This window comes from Salmo salar, chromosome ssa05 (genome assembly GCF_905237065.1).
Source record: "Salmo salar chromosome ssa05, Ssal_v3.1, whole genome shotgun sequence".
NCBI lineage: Eukaryota > Metazoa > Chordata > Actinopteri > Salmoniformes > Salmonidae > Salmo > Salmo salar.
This window is the reverse complement of record NC_059446.1, coordinates 86,157,325-86,182,542: the sequence shown is the minus strand read 5'-3', so window position 1 is coordinate 86,182,542 and position 25,218 is coordinate 86,157,325. Positions and strand designations below refer to the sequence as shown.

Sequence of the window (25,218 nt, the reverse complement as noted above, 5' to 3'; positions counted from 1 at the left end):
ATATTTGTGACGCATTAATACACAAAATAATACAGATTTGTCAAGTTATTTATTGTGCAGTTAGAAATACAGTATGCATAATGCTCTAAACCTTTATAATCAGTGGTTATAATTAGTTAAATATGAAGTGATATAAATTACAGTACATTTCCACGTACTGTCTGAGAAGGCATATTCACCATTGAGAAGCAATATATTCAATTTCTATCCAACATTTTATTATCTATATTGTCATAACTTATGTAGAGTTTTCCAGTACGGAGCGATGATTAGGTGCTTATTAATGTGGGTGGTGAAGACTTCTCTGCTGCATTGTGGTGGCTAAGTCTCAATACTAAATATCTTATTTTCCTCCTCTCCTTTCCTTCATCCCCGCTGGATAGATTTACCCCATCGTCCTCCTTCCTTTCACATTCTGCTAGATCAGTGATCGTGGAAGTGAGGACCCTCTAAGGCAGGTCTTCTACAACAATGGTTCCCAAACTGAGGGGTCGGCAGGGGGAGTGCGGGGGTCTGTGCCCATAGAAATAGACGTGTCGCGGGATGTTCCCCAATGCTGGAAGGGGGGCACCCCGAGGGCCCCGGAGGGCCGCACTGAAAGTGTGTTGTATTTCCTTGCCGTCAAAATGTGAGAGGAAAAAATTGTCCTTTATCCATCATTTTAGAAATTTGCTCCCTGACTGTGTAGCTTTAATTTCAGGGATTATTAGCGAACTGGACACAGTCAAGATACTGTATGAATGTTTCCTAAATATTTGAGGCTACTCAAACCACCATGGGCCGGATTGGACCCCCTCGTGTGCCGGGGCCATATGTTTGACACCCCTGCTCTAAGGCATGGCAGCTAGTTAAAACTGGCACGGAGGGTCCAGGGCGATTCCTGAGGAAGTTGAAGTTGCCCCTAGATGCCAATTTTGGTTTTAAATTTTGCATTTCGCCCACTAATGGTTCAGGTTAGGATTGTGGGAATAAAAACTGATCCTAGATCTGTACCTAGAGGAAACTTCTCTGACCTACACCTTGACCTCATCAGGAGGCTGGTTCCCTCCTAGTACTGCCAGGGCGTTGGTCACCATCTTCTCCACCATTATCTGCGTCGTCTCAACAGAGTGGGTCCCTATGTGGGGCAGGATGATGACATTTGGAAGAGCAGCAAGGGGGTGGCCTCTGTCCAGGCAAAAACAAAACAGAAATGTGTAATTTGAGGGTTATACAGTGCCTAAAGAAAGTCTACCTCCCCCCTTGATTTCTTCACATTTCATTGCGTTACAAAGCGGGATTAAAATTGATTGAAATGTCTTTTTTTGTCAACGATCTACGCAAAATACTCTATAATGTCAATTTTATATATATTTTTAAGATGAATGAAAAATAAAACACTAATATACCTTGTTTAGATAAGTATTCACCCTCCCTGAGTCAATACACGTTAGAAACACCTTTGGCAGCGATTACAGCTGTGAGTCTTTCTGTGTAAGTCTCATAAGAGCTTTTGCACACCTGTGTTGTGCAATATTTTCCCACTATTCTTTTCAAAATTCTTCAAGCTCTGTCAAGGATCATGGCTAGACAGCAATTTTCAAGTCTTTCCATAGATTTTCAAGGACATTTAAGTCAAAAATGTAACTTGGTCACTCAGGAACCTTCACTGTCTTCTTGGTAGATTTGGCTTTGTGTTGTAGGTTATTGTCCTGCCGAAGCAGGTTTTCCTCTAGGATTTTGCCTGTGCTTAGCTCCATCTTGCTTTTTTTCATCCTGAAAAACACCCCGTCTTTGCCGATGTCAAACATACCCACACCATGCTTGAAAATAAAGAGGTAGTTACTCAGTGACGTGTTGGACTTGCCCCAAACATAAGGCTTTGCATTTAGGACAAAAAAGTGTATTCCTTTGTCATGTTTTTTTTGTTGCAGTATTATTTTAGTGCCTTTTTGCATACATATACTGAATATGAATGTTTTGGAAAAAATGTATTCTGTATATTTGTTTTCTTCTTTTCACTCTGTCATTTAGGTTATTGTGGAGTCACTACAATGTTGTTGATCCATCCTCAGTTTTCTCCCATCACAGCCATTGAGCTCTGTAGCTGTTTTAAAATTCCCAATGGCCTCATGGTGACATTCCTAAGCAGTTTCCTTCCTGTCCTGCAGCTCAGTTCAGAAGGACGACTGCATCTTTGATGTGTCTGGGTGATTTAATACATCATCCACAGAATAATTCTTAACTTGACTAAGATATATTCAATGTCCGATTTGTTATTGTTACCCATCTACCAATCACTGCCCTTCATTATGAGGCTTTCGAAAAGCTCCCTGGTCTTTGTAGTTGAATCCGTGCTTGAAATACTTGACTGAGTGACCTTACAGATGCTGTATGTATGAGGGACAGAGGAAGGGGTAGTCATTAAAACATCATGTCAGCCTCTATCTACAACCTCTCACTCTCACAGAGTGAGTCCATATAACTTAAGTGATTTCTTAAGCCAAATTTTACTTCCGAACTAATTTAGCCTTGCCCAAACAAAGGGGGTGAATACTTATGGATTTTCTATATTTTAGTTATGTAATTTGTATTAATTTGTAACATTTTCACTTTGACATTATGGAGTACTCTGAAGCGCTTGATGAATACAGGCCTTGGAGGCTAAAAGGAGTCATCAGGTTTTATAGACATGGGTATTAGTAGGGGTTCAGGGTATCAGTCTTACATTGGTAGGGGTTTAGGGTATCAGTCTTACATTGGTAGGGGTTCAGGGTATCAGTCTAACATTGGTAGGGGTTCAGGGTATCAGTCTAACATTGGTAGGGGTTTAGGGTATCAGTCTTACATTGGTAGGGGTTTAGGGTATCAGTCTTACATTGGTAGGGGTTCAGGGTATCAGTCTAACATTGGTAGGGGTTCAGGGTATCAGTCTAACATTGGTAGGGGTTCAGGGTATCAGTCTTACATTGGTAGGGGTTCAGGGTATCAGTCTAACATTGGTAGGGGTTCAGGGTATCAGTCTAACATTGGTAGGGGTTCAGGGTATCAGTCTTACATTGGTAGGGGTTCAGGGTATCAGTCTTACATTGGTAGGGGTTCAGGGTATCAGTCTTACATTGGTAGGGGTTCAGGGTATCAGTCTTACATTGGTAGGGGTTCAGGGTATCAGTCTTACATTGGTAGGGGTTCAGGGTATCAGTCTTACATTGGTAGGGGTTCAGGGTATCAGTCTTACATTGGTAGGGGTTCAGGGTATCAGTCTTACATTGGTAGGGGTTCAGGGTATCAGTCTAACATCGGTAGGGGTTCAGGGTATCAGTCTAACATCGGTAGGGGTTCAGGGTATCAGTCTTACATTGGTATGGGGTTCAGGGTATCAGTCTTACATTGGTAGGGGTTCAGGGTATCAGTCTAACATTGGTAGGGGTTCAGGGTATCAGTCTAACATTGGTAGGGGTTCAGGGTATCAGTCTTACATTGGTAGGGGTTCAGGGTATCAGTCTTACATTGGTAGGGGTTCAGGGTATCAGTCTTACATTGGTATGGGGTTCAGGGTATCAGTCTTACATTGGTAGGGGTTCAGGGTATCAGTCTTACATTGGTAGGGGTTCAGGGTATCAGCCTTACATTGGTAGGGGTTCAGGGTATCAGTCTTACATTGGTAGGGGTTCAGGGTATCAGTCTTACATTGGTATGGGGTTCAGGGTATCAGTCTTACATTGGTATGGGGTTCAGGGTATCAGTCTAACATTGGTAGGGGTTCAGGGTATCAGCCTTACATTGGTAGGGGTTCAGGGTATCAGTCTTACATCGGTAGGGGTTCAGGGTATCAGTCTTACATTGGTAGGGGTTCAGGGTATCAGTCTTACATTGGTATGGGGTTCAGGGTATCAGTCTTACATTGGTAGGGGTTCAGGGTATCAGTCTTACATTGGTATGGGGTTCAGGGTATCAGTCTTACATTGGTAGGGGTTCAGGGTATCAGTCTTACATTGGTAGGGGTTCAGGGTATCAGCCTTACATTGGTAGGGGTTCAGGGTATCAGTCTAACATCGGTAGGGGTTTAGGGTATCAGTCTAACATTGGTAGGGGTTCAGGGTATCAGTCTTACATTGGTAGGGGTTTAGGCTATCAGTCTAACATTGGTAGGGGTTCAGGGTATCAGTCTTACATTGGTAGGGGTTTAGGGTATCAGTCTTACATTGGTAGGGGTTCAGGGTATCAGTCTTACATTGGTAGGGGTTCAGGATAAGTCACATCCAGTGCAGCGGCTCGGATCACTTTCTTCTGGAGGGCTTCCACCAACGCATCTTGGTCTACAACGAGGCCTGTGAAAACAAATGCTCCAATGTTTATTACATTTGTTATGGCGAGTTAGAGTCTGATCACAATAACTTTAGGGTGAATCTAACTTGAGATCTCTGTGTGTGGCTCACATTTTGTACAATGCTCTAATTTACATCAATACATGATTTACGTGAAAGTCGTAAGTTCATCTGCCCATAGATCTCAAGTCAGGATTTAGTCTTATGTGTGTTTGGTCCATAGATATAGAATCACTGATTTACTGCTACGGGGACACTCAAAATGACCTGAATGGGGAGGGCCATTCTACTTATTCTAACTCTATGGTCTGGTCATACCTCTACTGATGTTGATGAGAGTGCTGGTGGGTTTCATCATGGCTAGTTCCTTGGCACCGATCAGTTTCTGGGTGGCAGGTGACAGGTTCACCACCACCATCACAAAGTCTGACTGTTGGAGCAGATCCTCCATGTTGGCACAGTACATCGCCCCCACTGCTCTCTCTTCCTCTTTCCTGGAAAGAAAAAAAGATGAAAATCTAAGTAAAGAAACCACAATCACATTGTCTTTAGAATAAATTAAAGATTAAAGAAGTCTGTTTGGGTACCGAGTCTGTGTTACAGTGAGTTTAAAGTTAAATCCTAATTTAGTTTGAATAAGTAAATTAGTAGTAAATGAATGAACAGCTTTCAGAATCACACAGCAGACCAATGTCTAAACCTTAACCATAGCCATACTACTGTCTAGATTGAATAACGTCCTGCTGATTTAATTTGACCTGCATTTGATGTACTTTTGATGTAAGGTGTCTTTGAGTGTTTGGAAAGTGTGTGAAATAAAATGTATTATTACTACCTGCGGTTCCTGTTATGATAGAGGATCTTCATATCAAATGGCTGGGCCCTCCTGGCCACCTTGTATCCTATCCTCCCCATACCGATGATGCCCAGGGTGGCCCCGCTGACATCCACACCCATGGAGCTCTCTGGCAAGTCCTCATTGTTGTGGGTTAGGGAGTAATGGTGACCTGTAGGAATATGATAAGGAATAGAAGGGGTTACATTCTCTCACTTTATGGGCAGGTTCCCCCGGACACAGATTAAGACTAGTCCTGGATTAAAAAGCACTTTCAATGGAGATTCTTTATTGAGCATTTTTCTTAATCCAGAACTACACTTCATCTGTGTATGGGAAACTGGCCCTATATGATTGAGTGAGAAACAACCAACTCTGAGTTTCTGACATACAGTAGGCCTACCTTCGACGATCTTCCTTGCAGACGCCAGCATCAAACCCATCCCAAGGTCGGCAGTGGCGTTGTCAACAACATGAGGGGTGTTGCACACCTTCACCCCAAAGCTGTTGATCATGGGTATGTCCAGATGGTCCACTCCCACCCCTCCGTTAACCACCACCTTGAGGTTAGGCAGAGACTGCATCAGATCTCTGTCAACCTTCAGGGCACTGCTCCATACAAAAACTGCGTTGATCTGTTCTGACAGATTCTTCTGGTCTAGCAGGAATGTCTCGTATGGGATAATGGTGAAGTGTTTCTCGACAACTGGTGCAAAGCATTTGTAGATGCCTCCATGCGCTCCGAAGGTAGTGGCCAGTATGCAGGGCTTCTCCATGTTGATCTAAATGAGAATAAATCAACCATAGCATTTGAATGATTCTATTTATATTCTATATACATTCTAATCATTCTATTTCAATGGCATTCAACATAACGTTTATGGAACAATAAACGGAGAAGAACGCTTTGGATATCCTATAATCGTCAACTGTTTTCACAATTGTTTCAAAATGTAGAACAATACAATAGAGTAGGTATTTCAGATTGTAAATGCATTCTAACCAATTCTAATTTTCCAAAAGATCATTCACTGTTTAAGTAAACTTTCTTCAGGTTTAACGGTCAATCTACTGTATGTCGAGATTCGTCTGCAACAGTAGGCTATCAAAGCTCAGAGGTCACTACGTAAACAAAATAGTCTAAAGAAACATTTGCTTCGTCAAGACATGATCATAAAAGTATATTTCACTTCCTTACCAGTTGGCATATTGTGCGCGTTCCTCCAAATGAGAGCAGTGGAGTCTTCAATCTGTTTATCAAATGGAACATGTCGTTTCTGTCTGACAGCCAGGCGCGATTAATCCACTACCGTTTCACCGATGAAAGGAGGCATTAGTCTGTGAAATATTCACAGGGCTCTGTACAACATGCCAATGGGAGGAAGACAAACATTAATGCACTAACCCTCTCTGTCCTACATAACAGAGCATGTAGCGACAGATAATCAACTCGAGAGAGAGTTCTAAAACTCTCTCTCTGAAATGGATAACCTCATTCAAACTGTGTGTGGTAGGCATTCGTGTGTTTACATGTTGGCTTCATGTCATTTTTAAGTCTAAAACATCAACATCGGACTGTCCTAAAACATCCTCACTGTCCTAATAAATCATCAGACTGTCCTAAAACATCATCATCAGACTGTCCTAAAACATCAACATCGGACTGTCCTAAAACATCATCACTGTCCTAATAAATCATCAGACTGTCCTAAAACATCATCATCAGACTGTCGTAAAACATCCTCATCAGACTGTCCTAAAACATCAACACTGCACTGTACTAAAACATCAACATCAGACTGTTCTAAAACATCAACACTGGACTGTACTAAAACATCAACATCAGACTGTCCTAAAACGTCAACACTGGACTGTACTAAAACATCAACATCAGACTGTCCTAAAACATCAACATCAGACTGTCCTAAAACATCAACACTGGACTGTACTAAAACATCAACATCGGACTGTCCTAAAACATCAACACTGGACTGTACTAAAACATCCTCATCAGACTGTCCTAAAACATCCAACACTGGACTGTACTAAAACATCAACACTGGACTGTACTAAAACATCAACATCAGACTGTCCTAAAACATCAACACTGGACTGTACTAAAACATCAACACCGGCCTGTCCTAAAACATCAACACTGGACTGTACTAAAACATCCTCATCAGACTGTCCTAAAACATCAACACTGGACTGTACTAAAACATCAACACTGGACTGTACTAAAACATCCTCATCAGACTGTCCTAAAACATCAACACTGGACTGTACTAAAACATCATCATCAGACTGTCCTAAAACATCAACACTGGACTGTACTAAAACATCCTCATCAGACTGTCCTAAAACATCAACACTGGACTGTACTAAAACATCAACACTGGACTGTACTAAAACATCCTCATCAGACTGTCCTAAAACATCAACACTGGACTGTACTAAAACATCCTCATCAGACTGTCCTAAAACATCAACACCAGACTGTCCTAAAACATCAACATCAGACTGTCCTAAAACATCAACACTGGACTGTACTAAAACATCCTCATCAGACTGTCCTAAAACATCAACACTGGACTGTACTAAAACATCCTCATCAGACTGTCCTAAAACATCAACACTGGACTGTAATAAAACATCAACACCTTCCTAAATCAACACTGGACTGTACTAAAACATCCTCATCAGACTGTCCTAAAACATCAACACTGGACTGTACTAAAACATCAACACTGGACTGTACTAAAACATCCTCACCAGACTGTCCTAAAACATCAACACTGGACTGTACTAAAACATCAACACTGGACTGTCCTAAAACATCCTCATCAGACTGTCCTAAAACATCATCATCAGACTGTCCTAAAACATCAACATCAGACTGTCCTAAAACATCAACACTGGACTGTACTAAAACATCCTCATCAGACTGTCCTAAAACATCAACACTGGACTGTACTAAAACATCAACACTGGACTGTACTAAAACATCCTCATCAGACTGTCCTAAAACATCAACACTGGACTGTACTAAAACATCAACACTGGCCTGTCCTAAAACATCAACACTGGACTGTCCTAAAACATCCTCATCAGACTGTCCTAAAACATCAACAGCAGACTGTCCTAAAACATCAACATCAGACTGTCCTAAAACATCAACACTAGACTGTCCAAAAACACCATCATCAGACTGTCCAAAAACATCAACATCAGGCTGTCCTAAAACACCATCATCAGACTGTCCAAAAACATTAACATCAGAATGTCCTTAATCCTAAAGTGGTTAATTTTATTTACTGAACTAGGCAAGTCAGTTACCTCTCTAGGGTAGGGGGCAGTATTTTCACATCCGGATAAAAAACGTACCCGATTTAATCTGGTTATTACTACTGCCCAGAAACTAGAATATGCATATAATTGTTTGATTTGGATAGAAAACACCCTAAAGTTTCTAAAACTGTTTGAATGGTGTCTGTGAGTATAACAGAACTCATATGGCAGGCCAAAACCTGAGAAGATTCTGTACAGGAAGTGCCCTCTCTGACCATTTCTTGGCCTTCTATACTCTCTTTATTGAAAACAGAGGATCTCTGCTGTAACGTGACACTTTCTAAGGCTCCCATAGGCTCTCAGAAGGCGCCAGAACGTTGAATGATGACTTTGCAGTCCCAGGCTGAAAAACAATAGCGCATTTGGATAGCGGTTGATCTGAGAACAATGAGACAGGGGCGCGTGCACGTGAAGAGGCCATTTTACATTTTCAGTCTTTGAACGAAAAAGACGTCTCCCGGTCGGAATATTATCGCTATTTTACGAGAAAAATCGCATAAAAATTGATTTTAAACAGCGTTTGACATGCTTCGAAGTACGGTAATGGAATATTTTGAATTTTTTTGTCACGACATGCATCCGCGTCACCGTTCTGATAGTGTCTTGAACGCAAGAACAAAACAGAGGATATTTGAACATAACTATGGATTATTTTGAACCAAAACAACATTTGTGGATGAAGTAGAAGTCCTGGGAGTGCATTCTGACGAAGAACAGCAAAGGTAATCCAATTTTTCTTATAGTAAATCTGAGTTTGGTGAGTGCCAAACTTGGTGGGTGTCAAATTAGCTAGCCCGTGATGGCGAGCTATCTACTCAGAATATTGCAAAATGTGCTTTTGCCGAAAAGCTATTTTAAAATCTGACACCGCGATTGCATAAAGGAGTTCTGTATCTATAATTCTTAAAATAATTGTTATGTTTTTTGTGAACGTTTATCGTGAGTAATTTAGTAAATTCACCGGAAGTTTTCGGTATGTTTGCTAGTTCTGAACGTCACATGCTAATGTAAAAGCTGGTTTGTGATATAAATATGAACTTGATTGAACAAAACATGCATGTATTGTATAACATAATGTCCTAGGAGTGTCATCTGATGAAGATCATCAAAGGTTAGTGCTGCATTTAGCTGTGGTTTTGGTTTTTGTGACATTATATGCTAGCTTGAAAAATGGGTGTCTGATTATTTCTGGCTGGGTACTCTCCTGACATAATCTAATGTTTTGCTTTCGTTGTAAAGCCTTTTTGAAATCGGACAATGTGGTTAGATAAAGGAGCGTCCTGTCTTTAAAATGGTGTAAAATAGTCATATGTTTGAGAAATTGAAGTAATAGCATTTTGAAGGTATTTGAATATCGCGCCACTCGATTCCACTGGCTGTTGAGTCCCACATACCCTAGAGAGGTTTTAAGAACACACTTATTTTCAACGACAGCCTGGGAACTGCCTTGTTCAAGGGCAGAACGACAGATTTGTACCTTGTCAGCTCAGGGATTCGAACTTTCGGTTACTAGTCTAATGCTCTAACCACTAGGCTACGCTGTTGTGGTGTGTGTGTGTGTGTGTGTGTGTGTGTGTGTGTGTGTGTGTGTGTGTGTGTGTGTGTGTGTGTGTGTGTGTGTGTGTGTGTGTGTGTGTGTGTGTGTGTGTGTGTGTGTGTGTGTGTGTTGTGTGTGTTTTTTTTTAGTTTCATGAGAATCAGAGTTTGCATTTGTATTTATTTTGTTATTTGTAATGACCAAGATGACTAAAAGTAAATAAGTCCAGTTCCAGTAAGCCTGTCCATATGTCCAGCAGGGGGTATACTGTACACGTCCGACAGAGCTAGAGATCTGCCTCATTCATGTCTAATGATCAGCTAAAGGTCCGGTAGTATTCCTCTGGTCATGTTATACTGCCCTTCATGTCACGAATCCCACCGAAGGTGGCTCCCCTGCCTGCTCGGGCGGCGCTCGGCGGTCGTCGTCGCCGGCCTACTAGCCGCCGCGGATCCCTTTTTCCTTTTCGTTTGGTATGTCTTATTGTTTGCACCTGTTCCTTATTTGTGTCTCTTGATTTATGGTTATTTAAGTTTGTTTAGCCCGCCCAGGTTTGTGCGGGATTATTTTCGTCAGAGTGTTTTTGGATGTGCTGGCGATCTACTTGTATTATTTTATATGCGTACTGTGAAACCGTTGTAATTGGGCACTTCGCATTTCACGCCGGTTGTGTTGGCGTCGAACGTTTTTGTATTTTAAGGAATAAATAAATGTTTTCCTTACCTCTGCTCTCTGCGCCTGACTCCTACCACCACTCCTAGCATTCGCTGACACTTCCTTACTTTTCCAAGAATGAATGACTAAGTGATTTACTGAGTGAATGACTGAATGAATGACTGAGTAAATATTATACTTTACTAAAATAAATATTTTCTTAACTCTATTTTCTTAAAACTGCATTGTTGGTTAAGGGTTTTTAAGTAAGCATTTTAAGGTAAGGTCTACACCTGTTGTATTCGGCGCATGTGACAAATACAATTGGATTTGAGTCTTCTTTTAGTCAAACTGATGCAACTCATTTCCGTTAACCTGTTTGGGCCCTTGTGCCTCATACCTAACATGCCATGTAAAACCTTATGAATTCACACACCTGCTATTCCTATCACTCGTTTATTTCCCTTCGTGGATTGTAAACGAAATGATTTGTGTATGGAAACTTTCTCTAGCCCAAATGCTTGCCCCAATCCTATGCTTTAAACCCCTGACGACGTGAAGAGTGTGCAAGTGCACACTCCTGGAAAAGGGTGCAAAATCGGGATGCAACCATTCAGAAGTGAGAGGCAGCTCTAGTTCCCTACATGGCTCCTCCCTTCCTTTTGCCAGTTGGTTCAGTGACAGCCTGGCCCCAGTCAGTCACCCCTGTGTCGGCCCCATAATTAATGCAGGTGTCCAATCCCCCCTATGGTCTTCTGGGCTTGGGGCCCAAGCCTCTCGTCAAAAGTAGTGCACTACATAGGGAATAGGGTGCCATTTGGGACACAACATTAGTCTCTTATAGAAGGGTGGTGAAATATCTTTCTATGGGCTGAAGGGGCTTGAATGGTGGTTCCTGGGGGTTTTAAGAGGCCCTGTCAGTATAGTCAGGCCCCAGATGTAAGCCCTGAAGGACTGTGTCTGTAGACAGACAGTAAAGGCCCTGTCAGTATAGTCAGGCCCCAGATGTAAGCCCTGAAGGACTGTGTCTGTAGACAGACAGTAAAGGCCCTGTCAGTATAGTCAGGCCCCAGATGTAAGCCCTGAAGGACTGTGTCTGTAGACAGACAGTAAAGGTCCTGTAAAACCCATACTGTTGGTCTGAGGCCTACTATAGAATAACACAGCTTTACAACACTAAAAGTTTATCTCTACAAATGGAAAACAACATGCTTTAAATCAGCGTTGAAGGACAACAGTCCCTCTAATGATGCTGCTGAAACTAGTCTATAAATCACAAGAGGGTTTGTGTTGTATAAAAAGGCAAAGCTCAACATCAAACTAAATAAAATATGACTGTAACATATTAGTAATGTGTGTATGGCCTTGGGCCACGGCTAGATTCTTGTCTCAAAAGCCCCTGAGAAAACATACAGGAATGTATTGGGATTCTGAAATATAATACAAAAAACTGGAGGGACTCCTGCAGTGATCAGTCTAGATGCTTGTAAATCAAAGTGCTTCTTTGGACCCGTCCCAAATGGCACCGCATTTCCTTTATAGTGCACTACTTTTGACCAAAGCTCATAGGACTCTGGTGGAATGTAGTGCACTATTTGGGAATAGGGTGTCATTTGGAATGCAGTTTATATTACCCATTTATAGCGAGGGATAATGGTCAGTTGAGTGTAAGGATGTGGTTGACTGCAGGGCCTAATGAATTCTGCATCAGCTCCAGTCAGTGGCCCTTTAGAGGCTGACTACCAGATCATTTATCAACTCAAGTCTAAACACCAGTTCACATGATTGTAATGAGGGGTCCACCTTAGCCTATTCACTTGAAATCAAGTCGCCGTGACAAATATCACCAACCATCCTGTCACCCCCCCCACACACACACACACTTTAAATACACCAGTGAAACCATTAGAATGTGAATATAGAGTCTAACAGTAGGCTCTCTGTTTCTAATTTAGAAATGTAAACTAAGGTCTCATTTAGACAGGCTTTGAGGACCTGCCAAACTTTCTTTAGCATTGTTCTCATGCAGCTGCATGTACTTTCCTTCTCAGTTTATTCCTGCAGAGAGACATGACTCCACCCCTGCATTAGTCTCTCTCTCCCCCACCCTCTCTATCTCCCCCCTCTCTCTCCCCCCCTCTCCCTCTCTTTCATACTCTCTCTCTCCTTCTCTCTCAATCCAATTACATTTAAGGGCTTTATTGGTATGGGAAACATATGTTTACATGGCCATAGCAGGTGAAATAGATAATAAACAAAAGTGAAATAAACAATCATAATTAACAGTAAACATTACACTCACAAAAGTTTCAGAGGAATAGAGACATTTCAAATGTCATATTATGGCTACATAACGATTCTCTCTCTCTCTCTCTCTCTCTCTCTCTCTCTCTCTCTCAATTCAATTCAATTCAAGGGCTTTATTGGCATGGGAAATGTATGTTCACATTGCCAAAGCAAGTGAAATAGATAATTAACAAAGTGAAATAAACAATAATCTCTCTCTCGTTCTTGTCTGTTGGTCAGAGGGATTTCAATAGGTGTTGGACATCCCATTCCTTCCAGTTTCTTATTTGACACCATGCACCAGACTCAATATCACTCCTGTAGCATTCTTATCTCACACTCACATCTATACATATATAGACTGTGTAGCCCTTGTTCTGCAACTCAAAAAATAAACGTTGTAATTCTTATGGTAAAAATATTGTGACCATATAATTACAATGTGCTTACATTGCTGTATTTCTAACTTGGTTATTATGTGTGCAGTCTTTAATGATAGGCCTATTTTAATACATTTTAAATGATGAATAAAGGAACATTACAATAATATAGTATATTGCATTGTAAATGTTATTTATTGATATGGAAATCATTTAGGAGGCCCGCCCGTGGATCTTCGAGGGATGTAACGCGACATTGCTCCTCACGTCAGATGACTGTGCTTGTATTTTCACCCAGTCCCTAACGTGGTACTGTATTCCTCGATACTCACCGCTGGGGCATATTCCCCGGTCTATCGCGGTAGGAAGACACTGCAGATAAACCCATGCCGTTACCATTACTAGCGGTGTGGGAGAGTTAACTCGTCGTCTGGCAGACACCGCTGAAACGTGTTTCTGGATTTTGTATTGACATGTATTTTTATTTTTTGGGGGGGGAGCATTTTTTTGTACCTTTTAACTCCCGTCTGTGATATTCTTCAACACGGAATCTGCTGGGCCCTCAAAGCGTGTTTGATTTGTGCCTCGAGGATATCCAGGATACATTCCCTTTTCATTCGCATAATGGGAGATTGTCGGGTTCGTTGTTATGCATATGTTATAACGCCGTGATTTTGTGGGTGTTTAAATTTGTGTTTCTTGCCGTGGATTGCAAAATTGGAATTTCTCTCCCAGGCGACTCAGCGAGAAGGGAAGTAGAGACAGCGTGAGAGAGAGAGAGGGAGAGAGTGGGGATAAAGACACTGCCACCTCGCTGGATCACACCACGGGATTTAAATAATTGCATGTTCTAAAAAAGGATATACATGTGGCTATTCGGTGTTTAACCGACCCAATCCGGTTTGCAGGATGAGTAAAGACAGACCCAAAAGGAACATCATACAGAAGAAATACGTAAGTATTTTCTAAATGTGTTCTGAAATGCATAATATCGTTCCTGAACTTCTCTCTTGCTAATGGATAACGTCATTCAAACTGTGTGGTAGGTATTAGTGTGTTTACATATTGGTTTCATGTTATTTTTTCTGTCCTAAAACATCAACATCAGACTGTTCTAAAACTCCAGACTGTCCTAAAACATCAACATCAGACTGTCCTAAAACATCAACATCAGACTGTCCTAAAACATCAACATCAGACTGTCCTAAAACATCAACATCAGACTGTCCTAAAACATCAACATCAGACTGTTCTAAAACTTCAGACTGTCCTAAAACATCAACACCAGACTGTTCTAAAACATCAACACTGGACTGTACTAAAACATCCTCATCAGACTGTCCTAAAACATCAACACTGGACTGTACTAAAACGTCAACATCAGGCTGTCCTAAAACATCAACATCAGACTGTCCTAAAACATCAACATCAGACTGTCCTAAAACACCAACATCAGACTGTCCTAAAACATCAACATCAGACTGTTCTAAAACGTCAAACTGTCCTAAAACATCTACATCAGACTGTCCTAAAACATCAACACCATACTGTTCTAAAACTTCAGACTGTCCTAAAACATCAACAGCAGACTGTCCTAAAACATCAACATCAGATTGTCCTAACACAACAACACCACACTGTCCTAAAACATTAACATCAGACTGCCCAAAAACAACAACACCATACTGTTCTAAAACTTCAGACTGTCCTAAAACATCAACAGCAGACTGTCCTAAAACATCAACATCAGACTGTCCTAAAACATCAACACCATACTGTTCTAAAACGTCAAACTGTCCTAAAACATCTACATCAGACTGTCCTAAAACATCAACATCAGACTGTCCTAAAACATCAACATCAGTCTGTCCTAAAACATCAACACCATACTGTTCAAAAACTTCAGACTGTCCTAAAACATCAACACCAGACTCTCCTAAAACATCAACATCAGACTGCCCTAAAACATCAACACCATACTGTTCTAAAACATCAACACCATACTGTTCAAAAACTTCAGACTGTCCTAAAACATCAACATCAGACTGTTCTAAAACATCAACACCATACTGTTCAAAAACCTCAGACTGTCCTAAAACATCAACATCAGACTGTCCTAAAACATCAACACCATACTGTTCTAAAACATCAACACCAGACTGTCCTAAAACATCAGACTGTCCTAAAACATCAACATCAGACTGTCCTAAAACATCAACAACAGACTGTCCTAAAACATCAACACCATACTGTTCTAAAACTTCAGACTGTCCTAAAACATCAACAGCAGACTGTCCTAAAACATCAACATCAGATTGTCCTAACACAACAACACCACACTGTCCTAAAACATTAACATCAGACTGTCCAAAAACAACAACACCATACTGTTCTAAAACTTCAGACTGTCCTAAAACATCAACAGCAGACTGTCCTAAAACATCAACATCAGACTGTCCTAAAACATCAACACCATACTGTTCTAAAACTTCAGACTGTCCTAAAACATCAACATCAGACTGTCTTAAAACATCAACATAAGACTGTCCTAAAACATCAACATTAGATTGTCCTAACACAACAACACCACACTGTCCTAAAGCATTAACATCAGACTGTCCTAAAACATCAACATCAGACTGTCCTAAAACATTAACATCAGACTCTCCCAAAACAGCAGACTATCCTAAAACATCAACATAAGACTGTCCTAAAACATCAACATCAGACTGTCGTAAAACATCAACATCAGACTGTCCTAAAACATCAGACTGTCCTAAAACATCAACATCAGACTGTCCTAAAACATCAACACCATACTGTTCTAAAACTTCAGACTGTCCTAAAACATCAACATCAGTCTGGCCTAAAACATCAACACCATACTGTTCAAAAACTTCAGACTGTCCTAAAACATCAACACCAGACTGTCCTAAAACAACAACACTATACTGTCCTAAAACATCAACATCAGACTGTCCTAAAACATCAACATCAGACTGTCCTAAAACATCAACACCAGACTGTCCTAAAACAACAACACTATACTGTCCTAAAACATCAACATCAGACTGTCCTAAAACATCAACATCATACTGTTCAAAAACTTCAGACTGTCCTAAAACATCAACACCAGACTGTCCTAAAACAACAACACTATACTGTCCTAAAACATCAACATCAGACTGTCCTAAAACATCAACATCAGACTGTCCTAAAACATCAACACCAGACTGTCCTAAAACATCAACACCAGACTGTCCTAAAACATCAAAATAAGACTGTCCTAAAACAACAACACTATACTGTCCTAAAACTTCAGACTGTCCTAAAACATCAACAATAGACTATACAAAAACAACAACACCTTACTGTCCTAAAACATCAACATCAGACTGTCCTAAAACATTAACATCAGACTGTCCCAAAACAGCAGACTATCCTAAAACATTAACATAAGACTGGCCTAAAACATCAACATCAGACTGTCGTAAAACATCAACATCAGACTGTCCTAAAACATCAACATCAGACTGTCCTAAAACATCAACATCAGACTGTCCTAAAACATCAACATCAGACTGTCCTAAAACATCAACACCAGACTGTTCTAAAACTTCAGCCTATCCTAAAATATCAACATCAGACTGGCCTAAAACGTCAACATCAGACTGTCCTTAAACACCAACACCATACTGTTCTAAAACTTCAGCCTATCCTAAAATATCAACATCAGACTGTCCTAAAACATCAACATCAGACTGTCCTCAAACATCAACACCATACTGTTCTAAAACCTCAGACTGTCCTAAAACATCAACATCAGACTGTCCTAAAACATTAACATCAGACTGTCCTAAAACATCAACACCAGACTGTCCTAAAACAACAACACTATACTGTCCTAAAACATCAACATCAGACTGTCCTAAAACATTAACATCAGACTGTCCTAAAACAACAACACCATACTGTCCTAAAACAACAACACCATACTGTTCTAAAACTTCAGACTGTCCTAAAACATCAACAGCAGACTGTCCTAAAACATCAACATCAGACTGTCCTAAAACATCAACACCATACTGTTCTAAAACGTCAAACTGTCCTAAAACATCTACATCAGACTGTCCTAAAACATCAACATCAGACTGTCCTAAAACATCAACATCAGTCTGTCCTAAAACATCAACACCATACTGTTCAAAAACTTCAGACTGTCCTCAAACATCAACACCAGACTGTCCTAAAACATCGGACTCTCCTAAAACATCAACATCAGACTGCCCTAAAACATCAACACTGGACTGTACTAAAACGTCAACATCAGGCTGTCCTAAAACATCAACATCAGACTGTCCTAAAACATCAACATTAGACTGTCCTAAAACACCAACATCAGACTGTCCTAAAACATCAACATCAGACTGTTCTAAAACGTCAAACTGTCCTAAAACATCTACATCAGACTGTCCTAAAACATCAACACCATACTGTTCTAAAACTTCAGACTGTCCTAAAACATCAACAGCAGACTGTCCTAAAACATCAACATCAGATTGTCCTAACACAACAACACCACACTGTCCTAAAACATTAACATCAGACTGCCCAAAAACAACAACACCATACTGTTCTAAAACTTCAGACTGTCCTAAAACATCAACAGCAGACTGTCCTAAAACATCAACATCAGACTGTCCTAAAACATCAACACCATACTGTTCTAAAACGTCAAACTGTCCTAAAACATCTACATCAGACTGTCCTAAAACATCAACATCAGACTGTCCTAAAACATCAACATCAGTCTGTCCTAAAACATCAACACCATACTGTTCAAAAACTTCAGACTGTCCTCAAACATCAACACCAGACTCTCCTAAAACATCAACATCAGACTGCCCTAAAACATCAACACCATACTGTTCTAAAACATCAACACCATACTGTTCAAAAACTTCAGACTGTCCTAAAACATCAACATCAGACTGTTCTAAAACATCAACACCATACTGTTCAAAAACCTCAGACTGTCCTAAAACATCAACATCAGACTGTCCTAAAACATCAACACCATACTGTTCTAAAACATCAACACCAGACTGTCCTAAAACATCAGACTGTCCTAAAACATCAACATCAGACTGTCCTAAAACATCAACAACAGACTGTCCTAAAACATCAACATCAGACTGTCCTAAAACATCAACACCATACTGTTCTAAAACTTCAGACTGTCCTAAAACATCAACAGCAGACTGTCCTAAAACATCAACATCAGATTGTCCTAACACAACAACACCACACTGTCCTAAAACATTAACATCAGACTGTCCAAAAACAACAACACCATACTGTTCTAAAACTTCAGACTGTCCTAAAACATCAACAGCAGACTGTCCTAAAACATCAACATCAGACTGTCCTAAAACATCAACACCATACTGTTCTAAAACTTCAGACTGTCCTAAAACATCAACATCAGACTGTCTTAAAACATCAACATAAGACTGTCCTAAAACATCAACATTAGATTGTCCTAACACAACAACACCACACTGTCCTAAAGCATTAACATCAGACTGTCCTAAAACATCAACATCAGACTGTCCTAAAACATTAACATCAGACTCTCCCAAAACAGCAGACTATCCTAAAACATCAACATAAGACTGTCCTAAAACATCAACATCAGACTGTCGTAAAACATCAACATCAGACTGTCCTAAAACATCAGACTGTCCTAAAACATCAACATCAGACTGTCCTAAAACATCAACACCATACTGTTCTAAAACTTCAGACTGTCCTAAAACATCAACATCAGTCTGGCCTAAAACATCAACACCATACTGTTCAAAAACTTCAGACTGTCCTAAAACATCAACACCAGACTGTCCTAAAACAACAACACTATACTGTCCTAAAACATCAACATCAGACTGTCCTAAAACATCAACATCAGACTGTCCTAAAACATCAACACCAGACTGTCCTAAAACAACAACACTATACTGTCCTAAAACATCAACATCAGACTGTCCTAAAACATCAACATCATACTGTTCAAAAACTTCAGACTGTCCTAAAACATCAACACCAGACTGTCCTAAAACAACAACACTATACTGTCCTAAAACATCAACATCAGACTGTCCTAAAACATCAACATCAGACTGTCCTAAAACATCAACACCAGACTGTCCTAAAACATCAACACCAGACTGTCCTAAAACATCAAAATAAGACTGTCCTAAAACAACAACACTATACTGTCCTAAAACTTCAGACTGTCCTAAAACATCAACAATAGACTATACAAAAACAACAACACCTTACTGTCCTAAAACATCAACATCAGACTGTCCTAAAACATCAACATCAGTCTGTCCTAAAACATCAACACCATACTGTTCAAAAACTTCAGACTGTCCTCAAACATCAACACCAGACTCTCCTAAAACATCAACATCAGACTGCCCTAAAACATCAACACCATACTGTTCTAAAACATCAACACCATACTGTTCAAAAAACTTCAGACTGTCCTAAAACATCAACATCAGACTGTTCTAAAACATCAACACCATACTGTTCAAAAACCTCAGACTGTCCTAAAACATCAACATCAGACTGTCCTAAAACATCAACACCATACTGTTCTAAAACATCAACACCAGACTGTCCTAAAACATCAGACTGTCCTAAAACATCAACATCAGACTGTCCTAAAACATCAACAACAGACTGTCCTAAAACATCAACATCAGACTGTCCTAAAACATCAACACCATACTGTTCTAAAACTTCAGACTGTCCTAAAACATCAACAGCAGACTGTCCTAAAACATCAACATCAGATTGTCCTAACACAACAACACCACACTGTCCTAAAACATTAACATCAGACTGTCCAAAAACAACAACACCATACTGTTCTAAAACTTCAGACTGTCCTAAAACATCAACAGCAGACTGTCCTAAAACATCAACATCAGACTGTCCTAAAACATCAACACCATACTGTTCTAAAACTTCAGACTGTCCTAAAACATCAACATCAGACTGTCTTAAAACATCAACATAAGACTGTCCTAAAACATCAACATTAGATTGTCCTAACACAACAACACCACACTGTCCTAAAGCATTAACATCAGACTGTCCTAAAACATCAACATCAGACTGTCCTAAAACATTAACATCAGACTCTCCCAAAACAGCAGACTATCCTAAAACATCAACATAAGACTGTCCTAAAACATCAACATCAGACTGTCGTAAAACATCAACATCAGACTGTCCTAAAACATCAGACTGTCCTAAAACATCAACATCAGACTGTCCTAAAACATCAACACCATACTGTTCAAAAACTTCAGACTGTCCTAAAACATCAACACCAGACTGTCCTAAAACAACAACACTATACTGTCCTAAAACATCAACATCAGACTGTCCTAAAACATCAACATCAGACTGTCCTAAAACATCAACACCAGACTGTCCTAAAACAACAACACTATACTGTCCTAAAACATCAACATCAGACTGTCCTAAAACATCAACATCATACTGTTCAAAAACTTCAGACTGTCCTAAAACATCAACACCAGACTGTCCTAAAACAACAACACTATACTGTCCTAAAACATCAACATCAGACTGTCCTAAAACATCAACATCAGACTGTCCTAAAACATCAACACCAGACTGTCCTAAAACATCAACACCAGACTGTCCTAAAACATCAAAATAAGACTGTCCTAAAACAACAACACTATACTGTCCTAAAACTTCAGACTGTCCTAAAACATCAACAATAGACTATACAAAAACAACAACACCTTACTGTCCTAAAACATCAACATCAGACTGTCCTAAAACATTAACATCAGACTGTCCCAAAACAGCAGACTATCCTAAAACATTAACATAAGACTGGCCTAAAACATCAACATCAGACTGTCGTAAAACATCAACATCAGACTGTCCTAAAACATCAACATCAGACTGTCCTAAAACATCAACATCAGACTGTCCTAAAACATCAACATCAGACTGTCCTAAAACATCAACACCAGACTGTTCTAAAACTTCAGCCTATCCTAAAATATCAACATCAGACTGGCCTAAAACGTCAACATCAGACTGTCCTTAAACACCAACACCATACTGTTCTAAAACTTCAGCCTATCCTAAAATATCAACATCAGACTGTCCTAAAACATCAACATCAGACTGTCCTCAAACATCAACACCATACTGTTCTAAAACCTCAGACTGTCCTAAAACATCAACATCAGACTGTCCTAAAACATTAACATCAGACTGTCCTAAAACATCAACACCATACTGTTCTAAAACTTCAGACTGTCCTAAAACATCAACATCAGACTGTCCTAAAACATCAACATCAGACTGTCCTAAAACATCAACACCAGACTGTCCTAAAACAACAACACTATACTGTCCTAAAACATCAACATCAGACTGTCCTAAAACATTAACATCAGACTGTCCTAAAACAACAACACCATACTGTCCTAAAACAACAACACCATACTGTTCTAAAACTTCAGACTGTCCTAAAACATCAACAGCAGACTGTCCTAAAACATCAACATCAGACTGTCCTAAAACATCAACACCATACTGTTCTAAAACGTCAAACTGTCCTAAAACATCTACATCAGACTGTCCTAAAACATCAACATCAGACTGTCCTAAAACATCAACATCAGTCTGTCCTAAAACATCAACACCATACTGTTCAAAAACTTCAGACTCTCCTCAAACATCAACACCAGACTGTCCTAAAACATCGGACTCTCCTAAAACATCAACATCAGACTGCCCTAAAACATCAACACCATACTGTTCTAAAACATCAACACCATACTGTTCAAAAACTTCAGACTGTCCTAAAACATCAACATCAGACTGTTCTAAAACATCAACACCATACTGTTCAAAAACCTCAGACTGTCCTAAAACATCAACACCATACTGTTCTAAAACATCAACACCAGACTGTCCTAAAACATCAGACTGTCCTAAAACATCAACATCAGACTGTCCTAAAACATCAACAACAGACTGTCCTAAAACATCAACATCAGACTGTCCTAAAACATCAACACCATACTGTTCTAAAACTTCAGACTGTCCTAAAACATCAACAGCAGACTGTCCTAAAACATCAACATCAGATTGTCCTAACACAACAACACCACACTGTCCTAAAACATTAACATCAGACTGTCCAAAAACAACAACACTATACTGTTCTAAAACTTCAGACTGTCCTAAAACATCAACAGCAGACTGTCCTAAAACATCAACATCAGACTGTCCTAAAACATCAACACCATACTGTTCTAAAACTTCAGACTGTCCTAAAACATCAACATCAGACTGTCTTAAAACATCAACATAAGACTGTCCTAAAACATCAACATTAGATTGTCCTAACACAACAACACCACACTGTCCTAAAGCATTAACATCAGACTGTCCTAAAACATCAACATCAGACTGTCCTAAAACATTAACATCAGACTCTCCCAAAACAGCAGACTATCCTAAAACATCAACATAAGACTGTCCTAAAACATCAACATCAGACTGTCGTAAAACATCAACATCAGACTGTCCTAAAACATCAGACTGTCCTAAAACATCAACATCAGACTGTCCTAAAACATCAACACCATACTGTTCTAAAACTTCAGACTGTCCTAAAACATCAACATCAGTCTGGCCTAAAACATCAACACCATACTGTTCAAAAACTTCAGACTGTCCTAAAACATCAACACCAGACTGTCCTAAAACAACAACACTATACTGTCCTAAAACATCAACACCAGACTGTCCTAAAACATCAACATCAGACTGTCCTAAAACATCAACACCAGACTGTCCTAAAACAACAACACTATACTGTCCTAAAACATCAACATCAGACTGTCCTAAAACATCAACATCATACTGTTCAAAAACTTCAGACTGTCCTAAAACATCAACACCAGACTGTCCTAAAACAACAACACTATACTGTCCTAAAACATCAACACCAGACTGTCCTAAAACATCAACACCAGACTGTCCTAAAACATCAAAATAAGACTGTCCTAAAACAACAACACTATACTGTCCTAAAACTTCAGACTGTCCTAAAACATCAACAATAGACTATACAAAAACAACAACACCTTACTGTCCTAAAACATCAACATCAGACTGTCCTAAAACATTAACATCAGACTGTCCCAAAACAGCAGACTATCCTAAAACATTAACATAAGACTGGCCTAAAACATCAACATCAGACTGTCGTAAAACATCAACATCAGACTGTCCTAAAACATCAACATCAGACTGTCCTAAAACATCAACATCAGACTGTCCTAAAACATCAACATCAGACTGTCCTAAAACATCAACACCAGACTGTTCTAAAACTTCAGCCTGTCCTAAAATATCAACATCAGACTGGCCTAAAACGTCAACATCAGACTGTCCTTAAACACCAACACCATACTGTTCTAAAACTTCAGCCTATCCTAAAATATCAACATCAGACTGTCCTAAAACATCAACATCAGACTGTCCTCAAACATCAACACCATACTGTTCTAAAACCTCAGACTGTCCTAAAACATCAACATCAGACTGTCCTAAAACATGAACATCAGACTGTCCTAAAACATCAACACCATACTGTTCTAAAACTTCAGACTGTCCTAAAACATCAACATCAGACTGTCCTAAAACATCAACATCAGACTGTCCTAAAACATCAACACCAGACTGTCCTAAAACAACAACACTATACTGTCCTAAAACATCAACATCAGACTGTCCTAAAACATTAACATCAGACTGTCCTAAAACAACAACACCATACTGTCCTAAAACAACAACACCATACTGTCCTAAAACATCAACATCAGACTGTCCTAAAACATTAACATCAGACTGTCCTAAAACATCAACATCAGACTGTCCTAAAACATCAACACCAGACTGTTCTAAAACTTCAGCCTATCCTAAAATATCAACATCAGACTGGCCTAAAACGTCAACATCAGACTGTCCTTAAACACCAACACCATACTGTTCTAAAACTTCAGCCTATCCTAAAATATCAACATCAGACTGTCCTAAAACATCAACATCAGACTGTCCTCAAACATCAACACCATACTGTTCTAAAACCTCAGACTGTCCTAAAACATCAACATCAGACTGTCCTAAAACATTAACATCAGACTGTCCTAAAACATCAACACCATACTGTTCTAAAACTTCAGACTGTCCTAAAACATCAACATCAGACTGTCCTAAAACATCAACATCAGACTGTCCTAAAACATCAACATCAGACTGTCCTAAAACATCAACACCAGACTGTCCTAAAACAACAACACTATACTGTCCTAAAACATCAACATCAGACTGTCCTAAAACATTAACATCAGACTGTCCTAAAACATCAACACCAGACTGTCCTAAAACATCAACATCAGACTGTCCTAAAACATCAACACCAGACTGTCCTAAAACAACAACACTATACTGTCCGAAAACATCAACAACAGACTGTCCTAAAACATTAACATCAGACTGTCCTAAAACAACACCATACTGTCCTAAAACATCAACATCAGACTGTCCTAAAACAGCAGACTATCCTAAAACATTAACATAAGACTGGCCTAAAACATCAACATCAGACTGTCGTAAAACATCAACATCAGACTGTCCTAAAACATCAACATCAGACTGTCCTAAAACATCAACATCAGACTGTCCTAAAACATCAACATCAGACTGTCCTAAAACATCAACATCAGACTGTCC

The 25,218-nt window shown here is 39.7% G+C and overlaps 2 protein-coding genes across 2 annotated transcripts in view; one reads left to right on the top strand and one right to left on the bottom strand.

Annotated features, from left to right (window-relative positions):
* Nucleotides 1-30: 30 nt before the first annotated feature.
* LOC106593922 (putative 2-hydroxyacid dehydrogenase SE_1879) lies at nt 31-10,838 on the bottom strand. Its single transcript, XM_045719245.1, has 7 exons — nt 10,751-10,838; nt 6,341-6,501; nt 5,546-5,924; nt 5,143-5,314; nt 4,626-4,801; nt 4,214-4,310; nt 31-1,167 (listed from the first exon to the last, which is right to left on the bottom strand). Exons 2-7 carry the CDS (start codon nt 6,410-6,412, stop codon nt 1,014-1,016), a joined length of 1,050 nt encoding a protein of 349 aa, XP_045575201.1. The 5' UTR covers nt 6,413-6,501; nt 10,751-10,838; the 3' UTR covers nt 31-1,013.
* Nucleotides 10,839-13,682: 2,844 nt separating this feature from the next.
* Nucleotides 13,683-25,218, top strand: part of LOC106574054 (protein Jumonji) — a 181,484-nt gene continuing 169,948 nt past the window's right edge. Inside the window, exon 1 of the mRNA XM_045719244.1 lies at nt 13,683-14,301. Within this exon, the coding sequence (XP_045575200.1) occupies nt 14,257-14,301 (45 nt within the window). The 5' untranslated portion in view covers nt 13,683-14,256. The remainder of the gene's footprint in view (nt 14,302-25,218) is intronic.